Here is a 24,843-nt window from a genome sequence, read left to right as displayed (position 1 = left end):
GGATTGGGCAAAATCAATGGATTTGTCATTGGGAAACAACTAATCGGGTAGTTTTTGAGGTTGGATTAATAGATAACAAAATAGATAAGTGGGATTCCATTGATGTGGTGTAAATGGACTCTCAGAAAGCTTTTTAACAAGTGCCATACGAGAATATTAACAAATGTACAGTGCATATTATCGTCTCCTTTTCCCTGCACCTCAATATTTCCACCAAAACTCATTCCACATCACAGATAGGCCAGGGAGGTGGGATGGAGAATTAAAGTGGCAGACAAGTGGTCACCCAATCTACATTTGTTTTTGCCACTGGTGAGAGGATCACATCCTTAACGTAAAATACAAGTACACTGGATACCTGGCTTGGTACCCATGGCCATAGTCCTACATTTTGCAACTTTTGCTTTTTCTTTCACAAAAACTGCCCTTATTTCATGACTTGTTCATTTCCCTCTTTCACTCGCATTAACCAGATGACCTTCCTGGCAATCATCCATGGGAATAACTCTCTCTATCCATCCTCCACTCTCTTTAAAACTTAAAATGAAATATCAACTCTGTGTCTCCTTCCACAGATGCTGCCTGATTTACAGGGCCTATCATTCTTCTTCATCTCCGTTCCTCAGTGCTGCCTTGATGCCAATAGGGAGGTTGACCTTCTCTCCCCCGGCGTCCCCTCAGTCAACATTGCGTCAGACTAATTGCAAATTACATTCTCTCTCCCAGCATGCACCGCAGAATCATCTCACACAATCAAGGATAAAAGAGGAGCAAGATAGACCACTCCTGCAAAATCACATATACTGAAATGTAGTACGCAATGGAGCGGAATGTCCGCCATTTTAGGAAGCAAAACTCGCCATTCATTATCTCTCGCAGAGTAATCAGTGTTGTAGGGGAACAGTATGTGTGATATATCTTATCTATCAATTCACAGTTTTTTATTCTTTTTCTTTTAAATTTTTTTCCCCTGTTTAATCTGATTTTATTTCTTATTATTTCTGCCCATTTCCCTCCCATCCATCCTCCCCAGCCCCCTCTTTTGTGCAGTTTCCCTTGTATTGCTCTAACACACACTCTGCACAAATTTAACTTTAGATATATATAAATAAATGTGTGTGAGGCAAGATAGTGATAAATAGATCTCAAAGTTCCTTCTCATGGATCAGAAGCAACTTTGATTTAAAGCAACACACTATTTCTCTCTTTATCTTATTTTTCACATGATGTACATAAACCATAAAGGCGATTCAACCTTTATGGTTTGTATATATATTATACACACACACATACATACACACACACACACACACATATATATATATAGCTCTAGTTTCTTTCTTGTGATTTCCTCTAATTATTTGTTTAGCAACCTTTTTCTTTCAATCTCTCTATCAATCATCAGTCATGTACACACTTCTCAGCACATTGTTCTCCCTATCATGATCACTGTTTTCTCACATACATTTCATTAGGGCCTACACATACACACTTGCAATCAGTGACATCAAACTTATTTCCTGAAATCCTAATATTGTGAATAAAATAACTATGAACACATGTCAAGATATTTTTTTCATTCTTTTCATTCTATATTAGCGTAATAAAATGTAATGCATACATACCTACACTGATACAGAAATGCTAGCTTTAGATATGCATAATGTACATTGCTACCGCAGTTTAATTTTGAATTTAACATATAATTGAGGGGGTTGGAGCAATATAGTGCTCACCCTCACTTCCTCACTTTTGTGAAAAATGAGTTACATGCATTAACACAATCCTTACCCACTACCCTACAACCTGTAAACATTTCATATTTAAATTCAACCGATAAGTTGGTCAAATAACATAGGCACCTTATTTTTTTGTGATTTGTGGATTTTTCAAATGTGAATATCTCACAACGACACATTTGTGGGTTAGCAGTATATTGCACCAACCCCCTCAATTTTAAATAATTCAAAAGTGAACTTCATAAACAAGGATAACTTTTTATTTCTGTCATTCATGGTAAGATTTACATCATTTTGTGTGCGAGATATACAGGGTTGCATTGTTTCGCATATCAGCTAACCAATGAAAAGATCAGGTCCTGATTTATACCAGCTCTTCACCTTCACCTCCCCCTTGTCTGAAGAAGGGTCCCTACCTGAAACATCACCCCAACCTTTTTCTCCAGAGATGCTGCCTGACCTGGTGATTTTCTCCACCACTGTGTCTATTTGAATTGGATTCATGCTTCTCGACCACATCAGGCAGCATTGGTCATTTTAGTGGCTGTCAAGGGTTTTTAACTAATCAATTCACCAATTCAAAATGTCTTGGCTCCAAGTATAAAGTTAAATGTCTTTTCAATTATATTTTGGATACAGTAGAATTCTATTGTTTGCAAATGCCTAATCTCTGCTTCCATGACTTTTTAAAATGTACGATAAACAAAAAGAGATACAGCTCGTGGAGGAGAAATTAAAATGAACAGAGAAAGCAAAGAAAGATGCAGAAGACAGGTAAAACAAAAAAGAACAGTTCATTAAATATGATCAAAGAACCAATATTGTAAGGATGCAACACTTGCTTACGCAGTGGTGCAGCTTTACATTTGCTTCTTGCAATTGGAGAAACAGGCATCGATAAATCAATTGGCCTGATGCAGACAGAACGAGATACATGAGATAGCTAGTGCAAATATTCAATCAGTAACATCCAAAGTTCAAAGATCACGAAGCAGCAACTCTTCGCGAAATAGTTATAAATGTCAACTTATCCCAAGAAGTTTGCAAACATTTTATATACGAAGAAATAGCAGTTGTGAACACTGCCCAGTCTAACACACAGAATCTGCTTACTAAAATGGCGCTGAAATTTACCCATAACCTACTACGGTTTTTAGGGTCGAGTGGTCTATCTTGCTCCTCTATTATCTTTGCACAATAAAGCGTTGAATGCCATGGGTGGGAGAAGAAAACCTTCTTTCTCCCGGCGTGCCGCGCCGGCCCCACTCAATACTGCGTTGAAGACTGCAGGAGTGGGAATTACTTTCTTCCTCGAGGCGTCCCCTTACTCAATACTGGGTTGAAAAGCCCTTTCTCAGACTGAAGGAAGGTCTCGACCTGAAAGGTCACCTATTCCTTTTCTCCATTTTTATTTTTTTTGTCTTAATCTTCTGTGTCAACCAGCCTCTGCCGTTCATTCGGTCACACTGGGTTGAATTTAATGGGGATGGCCTTTTATCCTGGAGTGCGACGCAGCGGAGTCCTGTGACTCAGATGAGGGGTCGGAGAGAGGAGAAGAGACCTTCTCTCTCCCGGCGTGCCACGCGGCGTCCACGCATTGAAGCGAAAGGCGGAGCGATCGCTCCCCCTCCCCCGGTCTGTCACGTGATGGCCGCTTGGCTGACGATGCGTTGAAGCCTGTGGGCGGACCTTCTCTCTCCCAGCGTGCTGCGCGCCCGCTTCGGTTCCTGTCCGACGGCGAAAGAGAACCGGCGCCATTTTGTCGGCGTTGGCTGCAAGGGGGAAAAGGTAGAGCAGAAGCCAGAGGTGCTTGTCCGCTCTGTTGGATAAAACCCCGGCCGTTGCGACGCGGCGTCGACGACATCGGATAGCAGAGTGTATTTCCTGGCGTCTGTCGGGTATATTCTGGTGAGGGAATAAAGTAAGTGTTTTCGGCGAGGTGGGAGTGTGAGGTTGGCGACTGTAGGTGTAGCCAGTTGGAGGCCGCCGAGGCAGAGCCTGGGGCACAGCGTCAAGCCCAGGGCAGCGATTCCCAGAAACCAGGCCCACACGCTTAGTGCTTTAAATCGGTACGGGGACGGGGGTGAGAAGATTTTAATACTACACGTGTACACAATTGTATGTTTTTAACGTTCAAATTTTATTTTCCTGTTCGAATTTTCTTTGTGTTGTCCAAAAACACCTGATATATATTTTGTAAACATGTTAAAAGACGTTATAAAATAGTTTTTTTTGTAAAAATAAAGTATATGCCCATGTTTTATCAACCGAAAGCTGTGAATTATATAAAGGCTGTAACATAACAGCCGGGCGATTTGGCACAACTGGTCTGCAATACTTCACAACCCTCCCAGCTGAAAATACAATTAACCTTTTGAATCTGGGCCTCTCTTACCACTTTCATCTGTCAGTAGTAATTGTACATTTTCCCCATTTTCCTCAAATGTCCTATATTATTTATGTTAGTACATATTCAGCCTGGTTTTAAACTTTCGAATGTATAACTTCCAAATCCACCATGTTGAACTTCATGTCTGAAGAAGGGTCTCTACCCGAAACGTCACTCATTCCTTCTCTCATGAGATGCTGCCTGACCTGCTGAGTTACTCCAACATTTTGTGAATAAATACCTTCGATTTGTACCAGCATCTGCAGTAATTTTCTTACACTACATTTCCCTCGCAACCCTTCTGCCTCCTCCCCATAACCCCTTACACCTGTACTAATCAAGAATCTTATCAATCTCTGCCTTCAAATATCCATTGACCCGGCCTCCAGCCGTCTATGTTTTAAATGTCGTCTTTTGGGTTTCTTCATCTGAGAACTACAGACTTTATTTCATTGGTTACATCCTACAAAATCAAATTAAAATATTGTCTTATGCATTTTATTCAGTATTTTCTGCATGGTCTGTGGCAGGAACAGCTTAACCAAGACTTGAATCATTGAAACAAGGGACTGCAGATGCTGGTTTACCAAGCAAAGACAAAAAATGCTGGCATAATTTAGCAGGTCAGGCAGCATCCGTGGAGAAAATGGATAGGTGACATTTCGGGTCAGGACCCTCCATCAGTCAAGATGGGTGCGACCAGAAACGTCACCTATCCATACTCTCCAGGGATGCTGTCTGACCAATTATTCCAACATTGTGTACCTATATTGAACATTGCCTCTCAGCCTTTGTGTTCTTTGCCTATAAACATCCTTTTGACTTGTATTCAATTTGTTTTTCTATATTTAACCATTTATGTATTTGTATTCCTAGATCTCTGCCTTCGTTTACTACTTTCTTGGACCGTGTCTTTCTTCTTTCTTCTCTCAAAATGAGGAACCTCGTATATACAATATTAAGCTTTTTTGAAAGATTATATATCTTTTGATATATTAGCTAAAACCCATTGTAACTACTTGAGCACGAAAGTTAAGATTTCCAGGCAGTGAGGGAGTACTGCTCTTCAAAAGTGCCATCCTTCAAATGGATGTCAGACACTATTTTGAAGTACAGCAAAAAAGAAGTGCTATTGCCAAGGAATATACATTCCTTCAGCAAAAAAGCTGTTGGAGAAACTTTGGGTCAGGTCAATTTGAGTTTATTGCCACGTCCACAAGTACAGCGAGGTAAAGGTACAATGAAATTCTTACAGCTTACCGCAGGCGCATTGATCTGGACAAATACACAAATATAAATTGCATACAAAAATCAGCATGACAGTAAAAAGACAAAAACACATCAGTCCAAAATACAATTAGGATAAAAATCTAGTCTATGTCAGTGTAAGAGGTGGTCTGTGCTTTCTGTTGTCAAGGTAGAATTAGGGTTGTAGATTGGTTCAAGATCCTGGTAGTTGGAAGAAACTAAACCTAGAGGTGTGCAATTTCTGGCTTCCATACCTCCTACCTGATGATAGCAGCATAAAGAGAGCATGGACAGCTGAAATAACTGAGTGGGTCAGACAGCACCGTGGACAGATGATATTTTCACATGGGGCTGCTTTGAAATGTCATCTGTCCATTTCCCTCCATAAATGCTGCCTGACCCGCTGGGTTCCTCAAGCAGTTTTTTTTCCCCCCTCGTGATTCCAGTATGTGTGGTCTCTTATGTCTCATGAGTTCTTTAAAGGATTGTTGCTGAAACAGATTATCTGAAAATTTCCCACTGTTGGAGTTAGTTGCGCCCACATTGTTGGCTGCGTTCCCCTTGTTGCAACATTGTTATTGCTTTGGTAAGGCCATATGTGATAAGAGTAGAATTAGGCCATTCGACCCATTGAGTCTACTCTGCCATTCAATCATTGCTGATCTATCTCTCCCTCTTAACCCCATTCTCCTGCCTTCTCCCCATAACCTCTGACACCTGCACTAATCAAGAATCTATCTCTGCCTTAAAAATATCCACTGACGGCCTTCTGTGGCAAAGAATTCCACAGATTCACCACCCTTTGTGAATAAGTGCTTCATTGGCAGTGAAGTATTTGGGTTCATCATGAAATGTACTGAAAAAACAGTCAAAACCCAAATCTTTTTCTGGTTAGGTATCAACTGAATATTTAAATACCATGGGTCGTTTATAAATTTAATAAACAGCAGTGATCTTTTCATTTTGCATCTCTAAGAAGTCTCCTGCTTGGTCCTTGGTTTCCAAATAATCCGATTTTGCCTTGAGATTTCTTCTGAGTTATAGATCTTTTAAGTAGGACCTTTACCCACTCAGTTTGCACTGAAAATCAACCACATATTTACATTAATCCCACATCAATCCCATTTTTATTCTCTACAATATTCTCATTCCCCCAGATTCTATTACTCACCTACACATGAGGGACAATATACAGTGGGCATTTAGCCAGCTAATCTGCAAGTCTTTGGGATGTGGGAATATGCAGAGGACATGCAGACTGTTGTAGAAGGAACATGCAGATTCTATGCAGCACCAGAGGTCAGGATTGAACCTGGGTTTCTTGCAATGTGAGGCACTGGCTCTGCTAGTAATGCCACTGTGCCAGTTTCAAATAAAACATCTAACAAGGTGTCTTCTGTGACACCTTGGTAGAGGTTTTATTTGAAAGTACATCTCCGCGTGTGCTTGTTCTTCAAACACTTAAAGGTTGCTTAAATGTAATTGAAACAAAGTACTGCAGATACTGATTTACAAAAAAACACTGATGGACTAACTCAGTGACTGTGGAGAACATGGATAGGCGGTGTTAGGTTGAGACCCTTCAGACTGATTGTGGGGGGGGGGGTTGGGGGGAAGAAAGAGCTGGAAGGAATTTTTTGTTGTCCATGCTCGTATGTTAGTGATGTCAGCCCTTTACACGCCCACAGGACGACATAGTTCTTGCTTATGTCTCATCCCACCCTACTTACTTTCAGATTCTATTATCTCAATTTCCCTGATGAGGTACAGTATGGGTGATCGGTCTAGGTTAGATCACTTGGGATCTGGTGTGAGCTAGCCAATTAAATACAATATTAATTTGAAGGTAAGGGTGGTAGTGGTTTAGTTTTTCAGACTGGACGGAAGTCTCAACCAAGTGGTGTGCTGTTCACTATATTAAAAGTTTGGATGTGAGCGCAAGTGGCATATTGGTAAATTTGCAGATGACCCTGCAGATATAGTGGGCAGTGAAGAAGGTTATCTAAGATTACATATTGGATCTTGATCAAATAGGCTGAGTTATGGGAAATGGAAGTTTTCCATAAATGTGTAGTGTGCATTTTGGTGAAATAAAACAGGGCAGGACTTGCACAGTAAAATGGTAGGACATTCCAGATTAATGATGAACAGAATTCCAAGGGTGGAAGTTCGTTGTTCTATAACAATGCCAATGCATAGCGAAACAGTTGTGTGTACATTCGTGAGTGTATTGAGTAGATGATGTCATGTTACAGCTAATTAAGATAACACTAAGGCAACATTTATAGTCATTCCTGGTCACACTGCAAGAGGAAGGATATTGACCTGGAAAGGGTGCAAAAAGAAATTTGAGAATGTTACCAGGTCTGAGAGTTTGAGTTACAAGTGGACCCATTGGGCCAAAACATCTGCATTGGTGCAGCACCCTCTCCACCTCCATCACCTCCACTTCCTCCTCCCCTCTCACCATAAACCAATACCCTCTAGTTCTTTTTTTGGCCAATCCTGGGGGGAAAATATTTTATTCACTCGATCTATGGTTCTTGTGATTTTATACACAATTATATGATTACCCTTGGCCTCCTACATTCCAGAGAATAAAGTCCAAGTCTGCCCAACCTCTTCCCATCACTGAGGCACACGAGTTCTGGCCACATCCTCGTAAATCTTTTCTGCGCTCTTTCCAACTTAATGTGAAGAGTGCAAATTGTACCCAGTAGCTTAAAATTGTTAAGAGTCTATTCAAAAGGAAAATTATCATAAATGTCCTCACTACTGATTGCACTGCATTTATTATGCTGGAATTTGGATTTCCTTGGATCAATTCTTGTAACTTTTGGTCGTTCAAGTTGACAGCTTCCAAACCCAAAGAATGATGTTACGAGGGAGAATGACGTTGTCGTGCCTTTGTGTCATTTAATAACTCTGCCTGAATTGTGGCATGTTCTTGAATGTTTCACATTTACATTTTAGAATGACAGGCAGTAACATTTTTTTCTCGGTCTCAGTAATGCACAACAGTATTTCAGAGTTGTATGAATTGTCACTTTTCTTGGAAACACACGCACAGCAACTTTGTATAGTTACTGCATTACAGCTGTTAAAATGGGAGTCCCCAAAGTGTTGCAGACTGACTACTGGTCATGATTAGAAAGTACCACAATTTTCTTCAGAACATGCAATACTAATGCAGAATAATTAGTTTTATTATTTAACAATTTTTGGGGGGCAGTATTGTAATTATGTGAATCCACTGGCAACTTCACACGATTTAGCTGAGTTAAGTTACAGATGAGAAATTTAGATTGGAATTCAACTTATTCATGCTCTTCCCTTTGTGGCATGTCTGATCCACGTCTTGTTTCTGCCATATTGGAGACATTGAGATTTTGTCTGGACTTTTGCAGTTTAAGATCTTGAGGTGTTTAAAAGACATTGCTCTTGGGAGACTGGATTGGGAAGAAATGGAGCTGTAAGTTTCAAAAAATCATTGTTTACTTTGTTAATTTCCATGCTTGCATTCAGAATATTTTTCTTTTTTATTGAAGATTGTTACTCAAAACGGTTTGGAAAAACTGACTTCAGGATAATCAGTAACAATGGGCTACGATAAATATGACAAACGGTAAGACATTTTTAGAGATAACTAAAATACTGCTGTAAATCTGATACAAAAACAACATTCTGGAAGTACTCAAATGGTCAGGTAGTTTTCAGAGTGTGAAGCAGTGATTACATTCAGATCTAAATTCTTATTCAGAATTGGCAGAATGCTATGTTATAGTCATTTCACAGATACATTGACTTAGTTTCTTTCACCACAGATGCCCATGTATTTTCAGTTTATGTTTTTAAGAATTTAATTTTGGGCTTTTTACTGTTATTGCAGTCACATGAAGGAGGCTGTTTTGAGATTTTGATATATTGACTTCAAAAGGGGATACATTTGCTAATGAACTTTCTTGACTTTGCGCCTGTTCTGTTAAAACATAATTTAAAATCTTTAAAACATCTTTTGGAAATGGTTCTTCTGATGGCATTAATAGAAAAGTAATTTTGATTTTTCTTATCCCATCACGTTTACTGAGCAGTCTTTGTTCATTTAAAACATTTAGATCCCTCGGTTTGACTTTAGTCTTTTCCCGTTGTTAAAATGTAGTATTTTCTTGCCAATGATCGTATTCTTCAAATTGAAAATAATTTGCTTGTCAGTTATATAATTTTGCTGTCTCTTTTTAGAGATTACGTGTTTTAACATTGAAAGTGCACATTAAGACACCTACATTGTCAAAATTAACACAAAATCAGTGAGCCCAATGTTGTGCACAATCTTACCTGGTATTAGTTTAGTTTAGAAATATCGCATGGAAACAGCCCCTTAGGCCCATCTTATCCCTCGCCGACCACTGCTCACCCATATACGTTAGTTCTTTACAATACCAACTTCTCATTGACTTCCCAACACACTAGGGGCAATTTTAAAGAGATCAATTAATCTAGAAACCTGCACATCATTGGTATATGGGTGAAAAGGGGAGGATGTTTGAGTTATATAAAATAGTACCACCTTGGAGAAATGAGATTCAAAGTTAAATTTAATTTTATGGCGTGTGTGTTTGCATTTTAAATATAAATATAAAAAGGGTTGTAAAATGTATCTTATTCTCTTGGAAATTGGTGAAGTTGCTAATATTCAAAGTCGAATTGAAATCATTTTAAAATTATGGACAGTGACCAGATAATTTGTGCATAGAATTTTTTCAGCAGGCTTAATACTGCATGAGGCAATTTGAAACCTGTTGAATCTGTGGTTCCAAACATTTAAGGAGATAATAGCTAAGTGGTCTATTCCACATCTAGTGCCAGACTTGGCTAACGTGAACCTGGGGCTTTCGTTGCTGGTTTAGCTCAATCATTCACTGATTATGATGGTCGAGCCTTTAATGTCTTGACAATGGGGAACAACAATTTTGTCCCATAATTTGTATACTTTTATGGTGCTGGGGATATATTGGAAAGTACATTTCCTTCATGGGGCGATTATTAGGATAATGCAAAATCCACAATGTAATCAATTTCATTTTCTCCACTCTCTTCAGTGAAACTAGTCGAAGTGAACGAAGTGGACGTTATGGTTCTGAATGGAACAGAGATGAGCACAGAGAATCGCGAGGTAGACGAGACTACGACTATAAAGACGTTGACTATCGTGCTCCACCAAATCACGGCAGGGACTACGATCGTGATAGACGTCGCGGTGATTATCGAAATAATGAACGCCATCAAGACTATAGGAACTATGAAAATTCTGAGGTATGCGCCCTTCCTTAGCCGCAATATTTAATATCACTCCCATTAGCTTTTTGCTGCGGCTGTTTTTTTGGAGTCCAAAAGAATGGAATATGGCTGCTCCCCATCTCTTGTCAATAGAAGACTAGGTGGATGGAATAGTCATGGATGAGAGGAAAGTGCTGAGCCTTATTCAGGATGGTAGTTGTCTGACATTTTTGTTGCAAAAAATTACCATGTTAGTTAGGCCTTAAAATTCAATTATCAAGTTCTCTTGGGTTAATTATAAAGATTAATGGAGCTAAACACAGGTCATTAATTAAAAGCTTGTAAAGCTGGTATCTGAGAAGAAGCACAAAGGTCAAGCACATTTCTTGGAGGCATTTCTAGAGCAATGTATTTTGTGTGCCTCAGTTTTTTGCATTGTACTGTAAAAACTCCATTTAGAAGTGCAGCGTGGAGACAGACCCTTTGGCCCGCCAAGTGTTCAAATTGTTTAAAAATTGGTACCATATGAATGACAGGTCATAATTAATCCTTCATTGCCCTGCTTATTCCCTTTAACTATTCATCCCCCTGATTCTCCTCCCATCGACTTACCCTGGGAATGAGTTCATCTGCCGAATAGCATATCTTGGGTTGCTGAGGCTATGAGGCAACAACAGCACTTCTATGCCACCCATAGTCGTTCTAAAAGTGCGTGTTATGAATTGAAGCTATTGCGAGGAAGCAACTGCAACTTCTGCTTCATGCCTTCCATTGTAAACAAATTGTTCTGCCCGCCATTAGGCATTATAGTACTAGAAAATCAGCACCTAAATGGAGTGAAATTTGAATTGGGAATCGATGTTTGGAACATTAACAATGTCTTTGCTTCCAGAATTATGACGATGATGGCAGATATGAGAGACCCGAGGGAAACCAGTACTGTGATGGTGACTACAAGGACCATGATTATAGAAATGATGGTTCTGAAGAGAGGGAGAACAAAACAATTATGTTAAGAGGTCTTTTACCATCAACAACGAGGGAAGATGTACGTATATTGTTAAAATTTTGGTTTATTGTCATTTGATAGGGTACGAAAGAACCATTGAATTATTTGGGGAGAGATTGGAAACAAAATATAAAATTACTGTATATGTAACTAGTTGAAACTTTGTGTAACAGTGGATGATCTGGTGTGAAATGGTATCAAATAACTTCATATGATTTGGGAGGATAGAATGGGAATGTTAAGATAATCTGGAAGAGCTATTGTATTGGTCTTTGCCCATCCAGGATATATTCATATCCAGGATATGATCACCAGGAAGCAAGAAAGTAAGCAGTAAACCTATGGGTAATTGGCATATCAAAGTAATTTGCAAAATGCAAGAAGTTGAGAGATGCAAACTTGCGCTAATACAAGACTTTAGTCAGAATGGTGAAGTTTGCGTTTGATTGTGAATGAATAACCAAATGGTAATTCAATGGTGTAAACTTGCACAAACCTATTCTTGACTTACAATAGTATTTTCATTTTTAACTGCCATTGACTCGAAACACATTGATCAACCACATAAGTATTGTGGTCTTAGAACAGTGTTGGCATTCTGCAGTTGGTGACCAACGTCTTGATCCTTTCCGTGATCTACAAGACAACTATCGGAAGCATGAGAGTTTGTTCATTATCTCTGTTAATGAGCACAACTCCAACAATATTAATGCTTAGTACTCTCAAGGACGAAGCAGTTTGCTATTTTAATCAAAGTTCCAAACATTGATTCTTTCCAATACTAATACCCAGTGGTTCAATTGTGTACTATGCACAAAATGGACTAGTTATTTTCTTTGAGTGCCAAAAAGATGCAACTTCAATTGCTAAGAAGGAAGGCAACTTAGGGCACTTGGGAATGCAGGTTCCTCTCTGTTGTCTGAAGGATTTGTTCTTCCTGCATTGTCATTGGATCTGAATCCCAAGGGAAGTGAGTCAAATATGATGAGATGGATGGGCAGCTCTCACTATGACTATGGTCATTCCACTTTTTTCTCACCATCCATGATTAAATGAGATATTTCTGATATACACCAATTTTGTGCTGTCAGTTTGAATTTTTAGTAAGGTTAGATATAGATTACCTTGCAAAGTTAGATGTAATGCAAGATCTAAAATCTCTTGTCCACAATTGTTTTTCCTGCCTTTCTAATGGTGTTCATTTATGTCATTTGAGTGCCAGAATCTGTGTTGTTCCAGTGTACAACCAACCAAGGAATGGAAGCCAGAGCTGGTTTAAGATATTATGATATACTCATCTGCCATCCTGACAGTGGAACAGTTGAAACTGTGACTTCCCTGTATCAGTTAACAATGAATGTTTTTATGAACTAATTAAAAATAAATATAAACTAGAATATTTTCAGAAGCTGTTTTTAAAAATTCAAGAAATTAAAACAACAAATTTTAAAATATTCCTTTCAGATTCTTGAAATATTTCAGGATAGTGATGAGTTTCAGCCCAAGGATGTGCGAGTGATGAAATGTAAAGTTTCAGGTGAGATTTTCGCAGGTTTTGCAGGTGTACATGAAAATATAAATATTGTACTCCTGTTTTTAATGAGAAAAGCACAGATTTTGACTGGGGAACACATGCTATAAAATTGAGTTCATGCAAATGTTATTAGTGCATCGGGCAGATAAGGGTAACTTGAATGAAATTTGTTGAAACTATTTGAAATTGTCATTAGAACAAAAGCAGTCCCTAACTATTTCCCAAGAAACGTCTCTTGAGCAAACTGATAAATGTTTTAACTACGTCGGCACTGAGGTTGTGTTTCTGCCAGTGACTCACTCTTCAAACATTAGTATGTTCCACACAATCTTCACTCATGTTTACTGGATTACCTTTTTCGATTTCTCAAGCCATTTCAATTATTTTCATAACCTTTTAAACTGCAAAAAGTTGGATCATATTAATTCTGATTTCCCTTCAACTCTTGATGAATTCCAAAGCAATTTAATGTTACTTTTAGAAGAGAAGAAGAAAAATTATTCTGAAGTATCAAGTGTATTACTCATTTTCGATAATACATCATCTACAAATAGGTTTTGGTCCTTTCCTTTCAATGCCTTAAGGAGTTTTATTACCTGTTTGCTGAACTGGTTTTAAGACAATTTCCTGTAGAGGCCAACAGACGAACTACATGGATAATGCAATATCCACTAATGCAATAAGTGGTGGGGGTTGGGGGAGTTGACTTGGCAACCCTTTAATTGCCACATAATATCAGTCCAGTATGATCATTGTATATTTTGTATTCTGGCCGAAATTAAGCAGGACTAAGTTTATGGCACGGAAGATGGAAGGAAAGTAGTGAGGACAGTGAGGAATTTAATTGTCAGAAATTCATGAAGTGCAGCAAAATCTTTTTGAATAATACTTTTTCCTTTTTTGCCAAAAATCTGTGCTGTTTCCTATCTGCACACATTTTATTAAAAGCTTCTTGCATTTAAATATTTTTTTCTGCTACCAGTGAGTCTTGACAGACGGTATTAAGGAATACCTGGGAAAAATTACAAACATTATGCTATACTCTTTGGGGAGAAACCAATCTAAACAGACTAGTATTTTCTTGTAATGCATGTTTGCCAAGCGCAATAATAAGCATTTCTATTTGTTATGAAAAATACCTTTTGACTAAATATTTTCTTTGTAAAAATGGAGAGGCGGGGTCTGGTAGTGATAGCAAGGCATTGCTTTTGTTTTGAAAAATGAGCTGAAGCAACTTTGATCAGAGCTCTGATAGGAACAGAACTATGTAGTATATAAGCATTCGCTCTGGGTGCCCTCCCAATTCATATTAAAACTAGGTCTGTGTGAGCTTTGCTGTGAAAGTGTGCCAGTTGTTTATATGTTATATTGTGACAACAGGGAAATTAGATGTGCCTATGGTATATTTGAGGTATGTGTGCCATTCTAACTACTCTTAAACAATCATGGAAAAAGCAGAAGTTCAGAATTTCACATTCTTAATGGTTGATCACACAAGCAGAATTCTAAAATAAAAACCCACTCCAAATTTCTCATCTATATCTGCTGTATTAAATATTCAAAAATTATCCCCGTAGAGTCTTTGGAAGTATAGAAGTGTACAGTTATGGTCAGAATATAATAATTAAGAAGTGACACTTAATTAGCTGTCCCTTTTCATTTGGCATTTATACATTTGATTACAGGTAAAATCAATTTTGGACTTTGCACATGTTACAAATTTGTTAATGTTAACATAATCTGAATATTCTCCATAAAGATTCTGTCGAACAAGTAGAGAAATAATTAAATGATGTTGTAATGACACCCAGGCAATGAAATTGTCAAATTTCCTTAATCTCGAGTAATTCCTATTAAGTGCTGAGAGCTACAATCAATTACAAATTTTTCCTGATTTATAATGTCAAATTGTGCAATTCCCATGAGATGTTCTTGAGCAGTATTATTGTTAGGAAGGCAGCCTATTGTACTTCACCTTGAAAGGGCATTGCTCAGAGAGTTTGTGCAATTTAGACCATGGGAATGTTATTGACCCTTCAAGCACCGCATTTACATGACCGCTTGCACATGGCAAGTGTTTTCTGATACATTTCTTTGGGAGTGGTGAGAATTGTATTTAGAAATACTACCACTGAGACCTAAACATTTAGAACTAGCCTTTTGCCTAGTGGCTGCAGTGTTGTCTATTGATGTGTTTGTTCTACTTTAAATTGTGGGCTGTAAACGTTCTTTTTGTCATTAGACTGATCTTCCTTGACATAATTAAGACAGGAGAGTGAGGAAGGTTTGTGGATAAAACGTTATATCCTGGCTGCCCATAGCAAAGTATTGTGACAGTAATTTGATTTATCTACAAGCATATTTGTTTGTTAAACTGCCTTGAGAAAAACATTTAAATTTGATATCATGATGCATAGCCCTGCATTGTATAAAGTAGAATGAATTTTGCAGCACCAAAAAGATTCTTCATTTGTGAAGAATTTCTGGAATTGAGACATCATGAGTTGGGTCTTTTGAGGGTGTGAATTTGCAGCAAAGCACTTGACGGTTGTTGATTATATCCTGGTGGAGATTGGTCCAACCATGAAATGGTGCATTACTGGGTGCCCAAGTTTTAATCTAGTTGGGAGGAACATTGCAAAATACTGAGATATAGGAAGTTAGCTAATTTGTTTGAATGGTGAAGTATTTTAATGCAGGTAGGTTATAACTAAGAGTGTTTAATTTTAAATTATAACTGCGTCTAAATCTAAAGTTGGAAGAGGACAGGCTGTTAATGGGACATAAAAATGCTACAGAATGTGTAAAATTTCAAGTACATTCTTGAAAATGTCTTTAAATGTATTTGTTTACTTTTATGACAACAAAAACCAATAAGCCTACTTATGAAGCCACACAAATATAGACATTTTTACATAACACGTGGCGACATGATGAATGGCTGCTTTAAACCCACTGACTAACACAATCCCGTCTATATCTGAATGCTGTCTCTAGGTCAAAGCCGTGGTTTCGCCTTCGTGGAGTTTAATCACTTGCAGGACGCAACAAGATGGATGGAAGCCAACCAGGTTGCTTCATCACGTCTAGCTTTATTGGAGGGGGAAAGATCAAGTATTTATGCTGCAGAAAAGACCTAGAGGCACCAAATACTACCCTTTCCCTCAAATACCATTGCCCTTCTATTACATTAATCGAACAGACACAAGTTATTTTATGGGTGGTTATATTTTTATCAGCTTTTGTGGTCATGGGCTTAACTGCTTGCAGTAAAAAGGATAAACTAGTTGTGATTAGTTGCTCATTTTAATGCCCTGTATCATACAACACGTTCCCAAGTACATTTTAAGGATGCCTGTATTATACAATACTGCACCATTTATTTTGTTGTCCTCGTACATGTGCAAACGTTGTACGTCATAAGTGCTTGCTTTTTGGGTCTTTCCCTCTTCCACATGCAAACGAACTCCAGTGATGCAGAGTCTTCAGTGCTATGTTCTGTTTTAAATTCCAGTAAAATGCAGTTCATGCTTGCTTTGTTGGTCTGATTTTCATGAATGTGACTTCTAGTTTCTGTTTAAAAAAAAAAAATATTGGGAGGGAGAAGGAAATTGGAGCCGCGATCATTTACAGTCCATTCAAACCAGCTTGTATTTAAGGGGAGGCACTGATTTGTTAGTGCTCTGTGTTTGTAGCTTGTTGTATACATAGTCAAGGCCTGAAATGTATATACACGTTCTGGAACTAAGGGGGAACAAATGTTCAATACGCTTTGTTTTTCATACACTAAGCTGTTTTCGAGAACCTCAGATACCTTAAAATTAGTGATGACATCTGAGCAGCTGAGTAAGCATTTCTTGGCTGCTGTTCATTTGAAGCTTGAGACATGTGCTAGTCATGGAATTAGGTGTAATTAATTGTGTCATGTCACGAAAGGTTGATGACAATTGGCAGCATACTTGCAGGTACAGTATCTTGTTGAATCGAACGTCCAGCTTCTGTACTGTAAACAAGAAGCTGCATGTTTTGTGGAAATGTCCTAATTTTTTCAGATGACAAAATCTATATTTCTAATAACTTAGATAACACAATACTTGATTTGAGGGAGTGTTAAGTCATATTGTAAATTAAAGCAATAGTCTCAGGGTGAAGTTTAATTTTGCAGAGTAAGTGAAGAATGCGTAGAAGGCAAACAAAATGCAACAATTAATGTTTGTTGTATCAGTGAAGAATCAACAATTTACCTTCAAACCAGCATTAGATTGGCATTTTAGCTGGTAAGGGGGAGGGGGGATGGAAATCATATGTGTCCCTCTATTTTCAAGAGTTGTGACCCACTTTCAGCTCTGAAGTAGAACATTATCTAGGAGACTAAACCATCTGCTTCCAGGCGACTCAAATTTCTTGAACTCGCAACCGGTGTGATCTGTGTCTAAAGGAAATCTGTTACTTTATGTAGATTTTGACTTGCCTTTTCGTTTATAGCAGCGGTATCTTACAATTCTTGGGAAGTCCGTCTCGATGCATTACAGCACAAAGCCTTTTGAAGACTGGGGCTGCAACAAGGTAGTAAAAATTAACTGCAGCAAACTCATGCTTATTGAAATTTTGTCTCGTGCGTGAACAAATTAAATTTGAAAGTTGTCTGCAAAAACCCAATAGATGAATTCTGAAGAAATCTCACATTGTAGAATACCACAAAGACATTTCTGTCAATGCAAAAAAGGGGGTTAGGGGCTAGAGAGTTTCAAACTTGCCATAACAAAGTTATTTTTCCTGCTGCTCTTTTGAAACTAAATCTTTTTAAATAACTACATTTATTTTAGTTCCTGCGAGCTAAAAACACTAATGGCAGCATGTTATACTATCATTGCATATCTGTCAATTGATGTGATTGCTTGTCAATTTCAGTGGCCACAAGTTGAAGTAGCTGCTGTGTTCTTAAGAGACGGTGTGTGAATACTGCGGCGAGATTATATGGAAAGTTTTTTTCCTGTAACGGCTATTTTTCCCAAGATAGCTTTTGGTTCTTTGCTTTTCGATTTCCAAGGGAACATTTAAGTGGTGCTCTAGTCTGAAATCGAGTTATAACCAATTTGGCTTGCATAACATAAATAGTGTTCCTAATTCATCAGTTGCACTTTATCCAATTTGTGTTATGAAAATGTTACTCAAAACTGTGTTATGAAAACTGTTACTCAAAACTAGTTATTTTGGATGCAAGCATTTAGAACCGTTACTGATTTATTGTTGCACCTGGGCATTGTGGTATCGATTAGTGGAGCAGAGTTTGAGAAAGTCTTTTCGCTCTGTTTACTTGTGATCTGGAATTTTACCCTTTAGCCATTAACAGATTATCTGTGGGCCATTTCTAATAAATCAGTATACATCAATGGAGAAAGTCAATAGTTTAGGAAAGAAAACTGCAGATGCTGGTTTAAATCGAAGGTAGAGACAAAATACTGGAGTAACTCAGCGGGTCAGGCAGCATCTCTGGAGAGAAGGAACAGATGACGTTTCGGGTCGAGACCCTTTAGTCTGAAGAAGGATCTCGACCCGAAACGTCGCCCATTCCTTCTCTCCAGAGTTGCTGCCTGACCTGCTGAGTTACTCCAGCATTTTGTGCCTAGGTCAATTGTTTGTTTATTTTGTTTCAACTGGCCATGAGCTTCAGAAAGTGCATGCACTGTGTCAAAGTGTTGTTCCTTTTGGAGCAGGTGAGGTGCATGAGTAGAGCAATTGTGTTGAGGGTGTAGTTTTGCCTTCCTTCCCACTTTGTATTTTGTTAAAATAGAAAGTTGGGTGTTTGGATTGAGCTATTTAAGTTTTTTAATGTTAAACTAAACTTGTCTCTCTGTCTATTATAACACATTCTTAACATGAATGCTGGGTCTATAGAGAATTTGGAAAACAACAAAAAAAAAAGAAGAAATTCTTGTTCTCATTGAACAATAGTTATGGATGTTGGGGGTATTTGGGGGTTTAGGGCCAAGATGCAGATTAATTGACAGAGATGTGACCATGGAATAAATGAATTTGAGATTTGGATCTGTCGTGCTTTAAATGAATGGTAGGACAGTGAGGGATTATGTAGTTTGCTCTTTTCATTAATTTGTTGTCTTGGAAAGGCTTAACAATTTATGCACAAACACAAAATTTATTCCGTGTGTTTCTCTTTCACCATATAACTTTGCTAAGATTGCAAAGTTACTGTGTTGTGAAAGTTCTGTTAATTGTGTAATATTACGTGCTTATACCATCTCATGATTTCCCTTTGGAAAGTTTAAATCGGCAGGTAAATTAGGGATGGTAGCAAGGGACTGTGTTATACTACTATTATGAGAAAACACATCCCTTTTAGAACTTATTAGTTGGCGGTGACAAGCTGTAATGTTTTGCACAAGAAGCTGCAAATGCTGGAATCTTGAGAAAATAATCTAAAAACTGTGGAAGAATATATTGCTGGAGGAACTCAGCGGGATGGATAGATGACCTCCAACTGATCAGTCCTCTTTCAAATTCCCTCTACAGATGTTGCCTGACTTGCAGGGTTCCTCAAGCACTTCGTGTTTTACCACAGTTTTTAAGTTTTGTCTGTTTTACAAATTTTGAATCTAGCTGCCAATCCCAAAATTTGGATTTTTGTTTGCAATCTGTCCTATATTTCATGTTGAAGAGATAAAGAAAACAAGGATTATTGTATAGATAATGTTGCTACATACATCTTTCTATTTTGTTTACTAGTGTGGAGTGACTAATTTCAAGCGACGTGAAAGATGCTTTAAATGTGATGCTCAGAAGCCTGGTAAGCAGTGCTGAGAGATTACAACATTTGGTTGGTATGGTTTAAAAAATGTTATTTCACACCACAGTGGGCTTGAAGTTGTTTCTGCTCTTTCAGTGCACCTCCTAAAGAAATATGTGGAGGGAATCGGAGGGGTGATCACATTTTGATTTGCCCATCAAAATTAACATGAAGTGATGTTGTTGAGTGCTAAAGAATAGGTGTTGTTCATAAGGTTTTTGATATTGGTAAAACTGTGAACATTCTGTATCTTTGCAGTATGACCTGTTAGTAACTATATTATTTATTGACAGTTTAATCTCAATGAGCAAACACAATTTTTAATAGTTCTGTTCTTTTCATGTTGAGGATATTGCATCTGAAAATAATTAGCAAGTGCCTTGGTTCTCGCCATCTTACCTCTTCTTATTCACCTTGTTCTATCATTCTTTGGATGAATGGTATTTCTTAATTTCTTCCAGAAACTGAAGAAGAACAAGTTCGTGTGCAAGGAGAGCCATTTATGTCTGACTATGCAAATGACAGTAAGTTTTTTTAATAAAAAAGCAAATTTATTGCTTAGTATAATATTTTGAAGTTGGCTTTATTTGCCCCCACAAGGTGTATTAATATGTATTAATCTTATCAACATAAGATTCAATCTTGATATGGTAAAGTGGTTTTGTCTTTGTATCCACTCACTAGCCAATATATATGACAAACTGATGTCAGTGTGTCTGTTAAATTGTATATGGTTTCAAACATCTTTAATTTATTTACAGGAATTCATTGGGGAAATTTGGAATTAACTAGCAGAGCGCCTTTAGTTCTAAATTTAAAGCTATGGTTGTTAAAAACATTGAAGGCACTTGGAACTTTGAAGCCAGTGTTGTTTCGTTGAAATGACTTAGGACTGCCTTTCTATGTGAAGGAAACTTGATCAAAGCAGTTGGCTGTTAAAACCAAAATTTCAATATCCTGCTAGGTGTCAGTAAAGGAAACGAGAGTAAAGGAAATAAAATCCTTGTACATTTGGGTATTTGAAACCAAGGGAGGAAAGGTATTGTACAGTCATCTTCTGTTTTTAAATGGAAGTTGCGTGTTCATTTTAATTTTGTTAGAGGTGGGATATATTGATAGCAGAATATGATGCTTTTCACGTTCGTCATCTGTTGCTTGGTAGAACTGCTTCTACATTCCAATCACAACAGAATATTTTTACATTTTTGGACTGGGATTTTGTGTGAACTGGCTGCTATCTAATTTTTTTTATCTGATTGGCTCCAAACTAATTTGGTCAATATTCCAATGACCAGGTTACAACTTAAATTATGTATGGAGCAAGATTGAAACCGTAGTCATTTGACCTTACATATAAAAGTTGCCATTGTATTCTAATATCATTTTAATTGTCAACAGCCATTATTTTAAGAAACATAGGCCCACACACGCCAATGGAATCTATCCTGAGTGCATTGGCTCCATATGCTGTGCTTTCCACTGCAAATGTAAGGTTGATCAAGGACAAACAGACCCAATTAAACAGGGGGTTCGCCTTTGTTCAGCTGGATTCGTCTTTTGTAAGTTTTATATTCCCTCTTACATAATGACTAATATCATAAAGTGATCATATTGGCACAGGGTTATTGTGACTAAGATATTGAGTCAATTCATGCTCTGTGAAAGCATTGTAACCAACCTTTTGCTTGAATGTTTTATGTAAATAGAGATAGCAAGACGTTCAAGTAATTATTGCTCTGCAGGAAGTAATTTGGGATATGATGAGCATTGGCATGTTTATTAAGAAGCCAGTTTATTATTAGTGGGGTGGAGAAATTTTGGAGATCACGTCTTCTGAAGGAATTTAAAGTCAATTTTATGGATGATGTGCTCAATAGAGATGCAATTTTTTTGAAGGATTTCATAGAAAACTTGATCTTTTATGTAATTGTTCACTGATCTACATGCACATTGACGCCTATTCATTGATGTCATGGCTCAGCTTTCACAAGACAATGGAATTTGCAATATTAAGTATAATACTTGGTGGGCTACCAAGTTCCATTATGTCCTAAGCCTTATTTTACTAGTTTTGTCAACTTATTAGATTCTTGTAGTTTGTTTTTAGGAAGCTGTTCATTCTGCCCTACTGAGCCAGGAGATACTTTAAAAAAAAAATGGAATGTATTCTTGAAAATTGTGATTTCTTTTTTCCTTTTACAGGAAGCTTCTCATCTTATTCAGATACTACTTGCACTACAACCTCCATTAAATATTGATGGTCGGACTATTAATGTTGATTTTGCCAAATCTTTAAAAAAGTAGGTTGTCTCCGAATGTAAAAACCTTTTAAGTATGGCTGCAATATTTTGATATAGATTCCTTTTTCTGAAAGGTTTTCTAAAGCTTGCAAACCTAAAATGTGTTATCTGTACCTAATTGCATACGTGATGAAGTACTCCATTCCATCATGGTCAATTTGAACTGATGGGAAATGGGTTGAAGCTACACTTCTCATTTTGTTTTTCCTTTCCCATGTTTTACATTTTAAGATTGAACAGTGTGTCTCTCCCATGCACATTGCACCGAAAAAAATGTCGTTTGCTGTCTAGAAACGTGCATGCCACAAGCTAGAACAGTGTGGCTAAAGTGGTTAACTGGCTGGAAGATACTTTGGAATCACATAACTCTCCAATGTTGCGTCCTGTCCATAGTGCCAATTCTTTTTTGGCAACTCGCTTAATGGATACTTTACCGATTCTGATAATAGCACATTTCCAGAGTAATAGGAAGGTTTGGTTTATTAAATGGAAAAGCACACCTGTTGTGCCCTGAAAATTGGGTGTGGACTCTGACATAGATTCCCCTTTCTAAATAAAAACTGGTTGCTCCTGTACTCATTTTGATGTCCTCATCAATCCGTAATTGACTGTTTATCTTAGGGACCATATCCTTTCTGATGGCAATAAGATCAGTTCATCAGCTGTTGCAATCACAGCTATAGCTGCTGCCCAGTGGTCGTCGAGCCAGGTAATGGTCTCTTTTATGTGGTTTTCCTACATATGTTAGTTGTACTGTCTATTTAGTTATTTAGTATTATTTACATTTAAGATGATGATCGTCACCTCGCTTAAAAGTACTCGTCTACTTATAATCCATATTAATCCTGCATAATGTGGATGCAATTTGCCTGAGTTGGTCATAAATGTGGACCAGTCAAAAGCTGTAGGCTGTCAAGGTTGCTGCATTTTACAATGTTTTCTCTATTTTCCTTGAGTACTAATCCTGATTTAGGTTACAGTTCCAAACAGGCATTGCTCTTCTGCTCTCTTGACCATAGGGGTTCTTCAGTGTGAGCCTTGAGTGCCAACTGGCTACTTCGCTGCAACAAACTTGAACCAGCTCCTGTGTAATTGTAAACGTTTGAAAATGGTATTACTGTTGCTTCAGTCGCATGTATTTTTACCTGCTGTAGGTGCAACAAGGATCAGAAGATGGAAATATTGACTATAACTTCTTCCAGCCAGGACAAGATGGCTACAATCAATATGATCAAGTATGTTTAGAAAAATGATTGCAGTGCCTAGTTGTAGGCATTTTTTGTGCTTAATGTGGAGATGGGAAAAGGCAAAAGTTAAGACCACTTTTATTTTGTGCTGCTTAGCAATGCATTGATTTTAAGGACTCTCCTTTGAGCATCACCACTGATGGCCGTTAATCCATGGAATGAATTCGGTTAAAGGATATTTATTCCGAGTATATTCTCCTGATTGCTACATTTTCCGTGTTTCTAGAAATGTAATCCAATTGCCTTTTTTAACAAGATCCAAATGATTTTAAAAGCTCTGTGGAAGTAATTTCACATGAACTGCAGCAGTTCAAGAAGGCAGCTTGCCATCATATTCTCCAGGGCAGTTGAGTGGGCTTGTTCCATTAGTTATTTTTAAAAATAGTAAATAGCTTTTGACAATCTTCAATTTGATCCTGGATGTCAGATGTGGTTTCAGTAAATCGCAGCCTGCACCAGCCTACACATATTTCTATGTGAAGTTGCAATATAATGCTGCATTGTGATAGAGTAATGCCCAGATAAGAAACATATTAGTGATTTTACTGTTATATCTGCTTCAGGTGTCGTATTCACAAGATTATGGTCACCAAAGTGGCTCTTTGGATTCCACACAACAAGGTGTGGCAACTTACCAGGCACCTGCTGTAATCACAGGTGGGGTGTCTAGATTTTCACAGATTATTTTATTAATACTGTTTATTACTTAACTGCTGGTCTTTGTAACTGCACAGATTATTTGTTAAAGAATTACATCTGTACCTGAGAATATACTCTATAATAACTGAAAAATCCTGAAAATTTCCTTGTTCCCTTAATAGGAAATTTGCTGCTCTAAATTTAATGAAGAAATGAGCATTCTCTGATGAGATATGGGTGGGGACCTGAATCTTACAACGTGTGGCCCATTATTAGTATTCCATATGGAATTTGTTATCCGGGGGTTATTAGTTGGCTTTTCTGCCTGCCATTGAGGCTTTGGATGCTATTGGAGGTGTTTTAAGAGTAAAACAATGCCCCAACTATGTGGCTTCTAATGTATTAGTATCTGAGACCTTTAGTCTTAATGGACTGTGCTAACATCCTAATTTATCATTGCTGTTTGATTAGAATGTAACATTTCTATACTGTCCCTCGAATCATTCTGTTCTAAATTCAGTCACTAATTATGTTAATTTCATGGTTTAATTCCAACAGAGTTGTGAATCTGTGGATTTCTCAGCCACAGAAGGCAGTGGAGGCCAATTCACTGGATGTTTTCAAGAGAGTTAGATTTAGCTCTTGGGGCTAAAGGA

General features: G+C 37.8%; 1 protein-coding gene across 5 annotated transcripts in view; it reads left to right on the top strand.

The window, feature by feature from the left end:
* The first annotated feature begins 3,040 nt into the window (after positions 1 to 3,040).
* The window catches only part of LOC144601775 (RNA-binding protein 5-like), a 36,353-nt gene continuing 14,550 nt past the window's right edge, over positions 3,041 to 24,843 (top strand). The window contains exons 1-14 of one of the 5 annotated variants that reach the window (XM_078414178.1): positions 3,041 to 3,123; positions 8,925 to 9,001; positions 10,476 to 10,689; positions 11,546 to 11,701; positions 13,127 to 13,199; positions 16,194 to 16,267; positions 17,682 to 17,762; positions 19,941 to 20,001; positions 20,463 to 20,525; positions 21,400 to 21,560; positions 22,204 to 22,301; positions 22,923 to 23,010; positions 23,456 to 23,536; positions 24,112 to 24,205. In XM_078414178.1, coding sequence (XP_078270304.1) covers positions 8,976 to 9,001; positions 10,476 to 10,689; positions 11,546 to 11,701; positions 13,127 to 13,199; positions 16,194 to 16,267; positions 17,682 to 17,762; positions 19,941 to 20,001; positions 20,463 to 20,525; positions 21,400 to 21,560; positions 22,204 to 22,301; positions 22,923 to 23,010; positions 23,456 to 23,536; positions 24,112 to 24,205 — 1,270 coding nt within the window. In that variant the 5' untranslated portion in view covers positions 3,041 to 3,123; positions 8,925 to 8,975. Of the gene's footprint in view, positions 3,124 to 3,394; positions 3,661 to 8,924; positions 9,002 to 10,475; positions 10,690 to 11,545; positions 11,702 to 13,126; positions 13,200 to 16,193; positions 16,417 to 17,681; positions 17,763 to 19,940; positions 20,002 to 20,462; positions 20,526 to 21,399; positions 21,561 to 22,203; positions 22,302 to 22,922; positions 23,011 to 23,455; positions 23,537 to 24,111; positions 24,206 to 24,843 lie in introns of those variants that run through there. The other 4 variants (XM_078414179.1, XM_078414177.1, XM_078414176.1 and 1 more) reach the window with 4 other exon arrangements.

The sequence above is a fragment of the Rhinoraja longicauda genome, chromosome 17 (assembly GCF_053455715.1).
Source record: "Rhinoraja longicauda isolate Sanriku21f chromosome 17, sRhiLon1.1, whole genome shotgun sequence".
NCBI classification, from domain to species: domain Eukaryota; kingdom Metazoa; phylum Chordata; class Chondrichthyes; order Rajiformes; family Arhynchobatidae; genus Rhinoraja; species Rhinoraja longicauda.
Note: the sequence above shows the minus strand (reverse complement) of the source record. Positions and strands in the feature narration are given on the sequence as shown.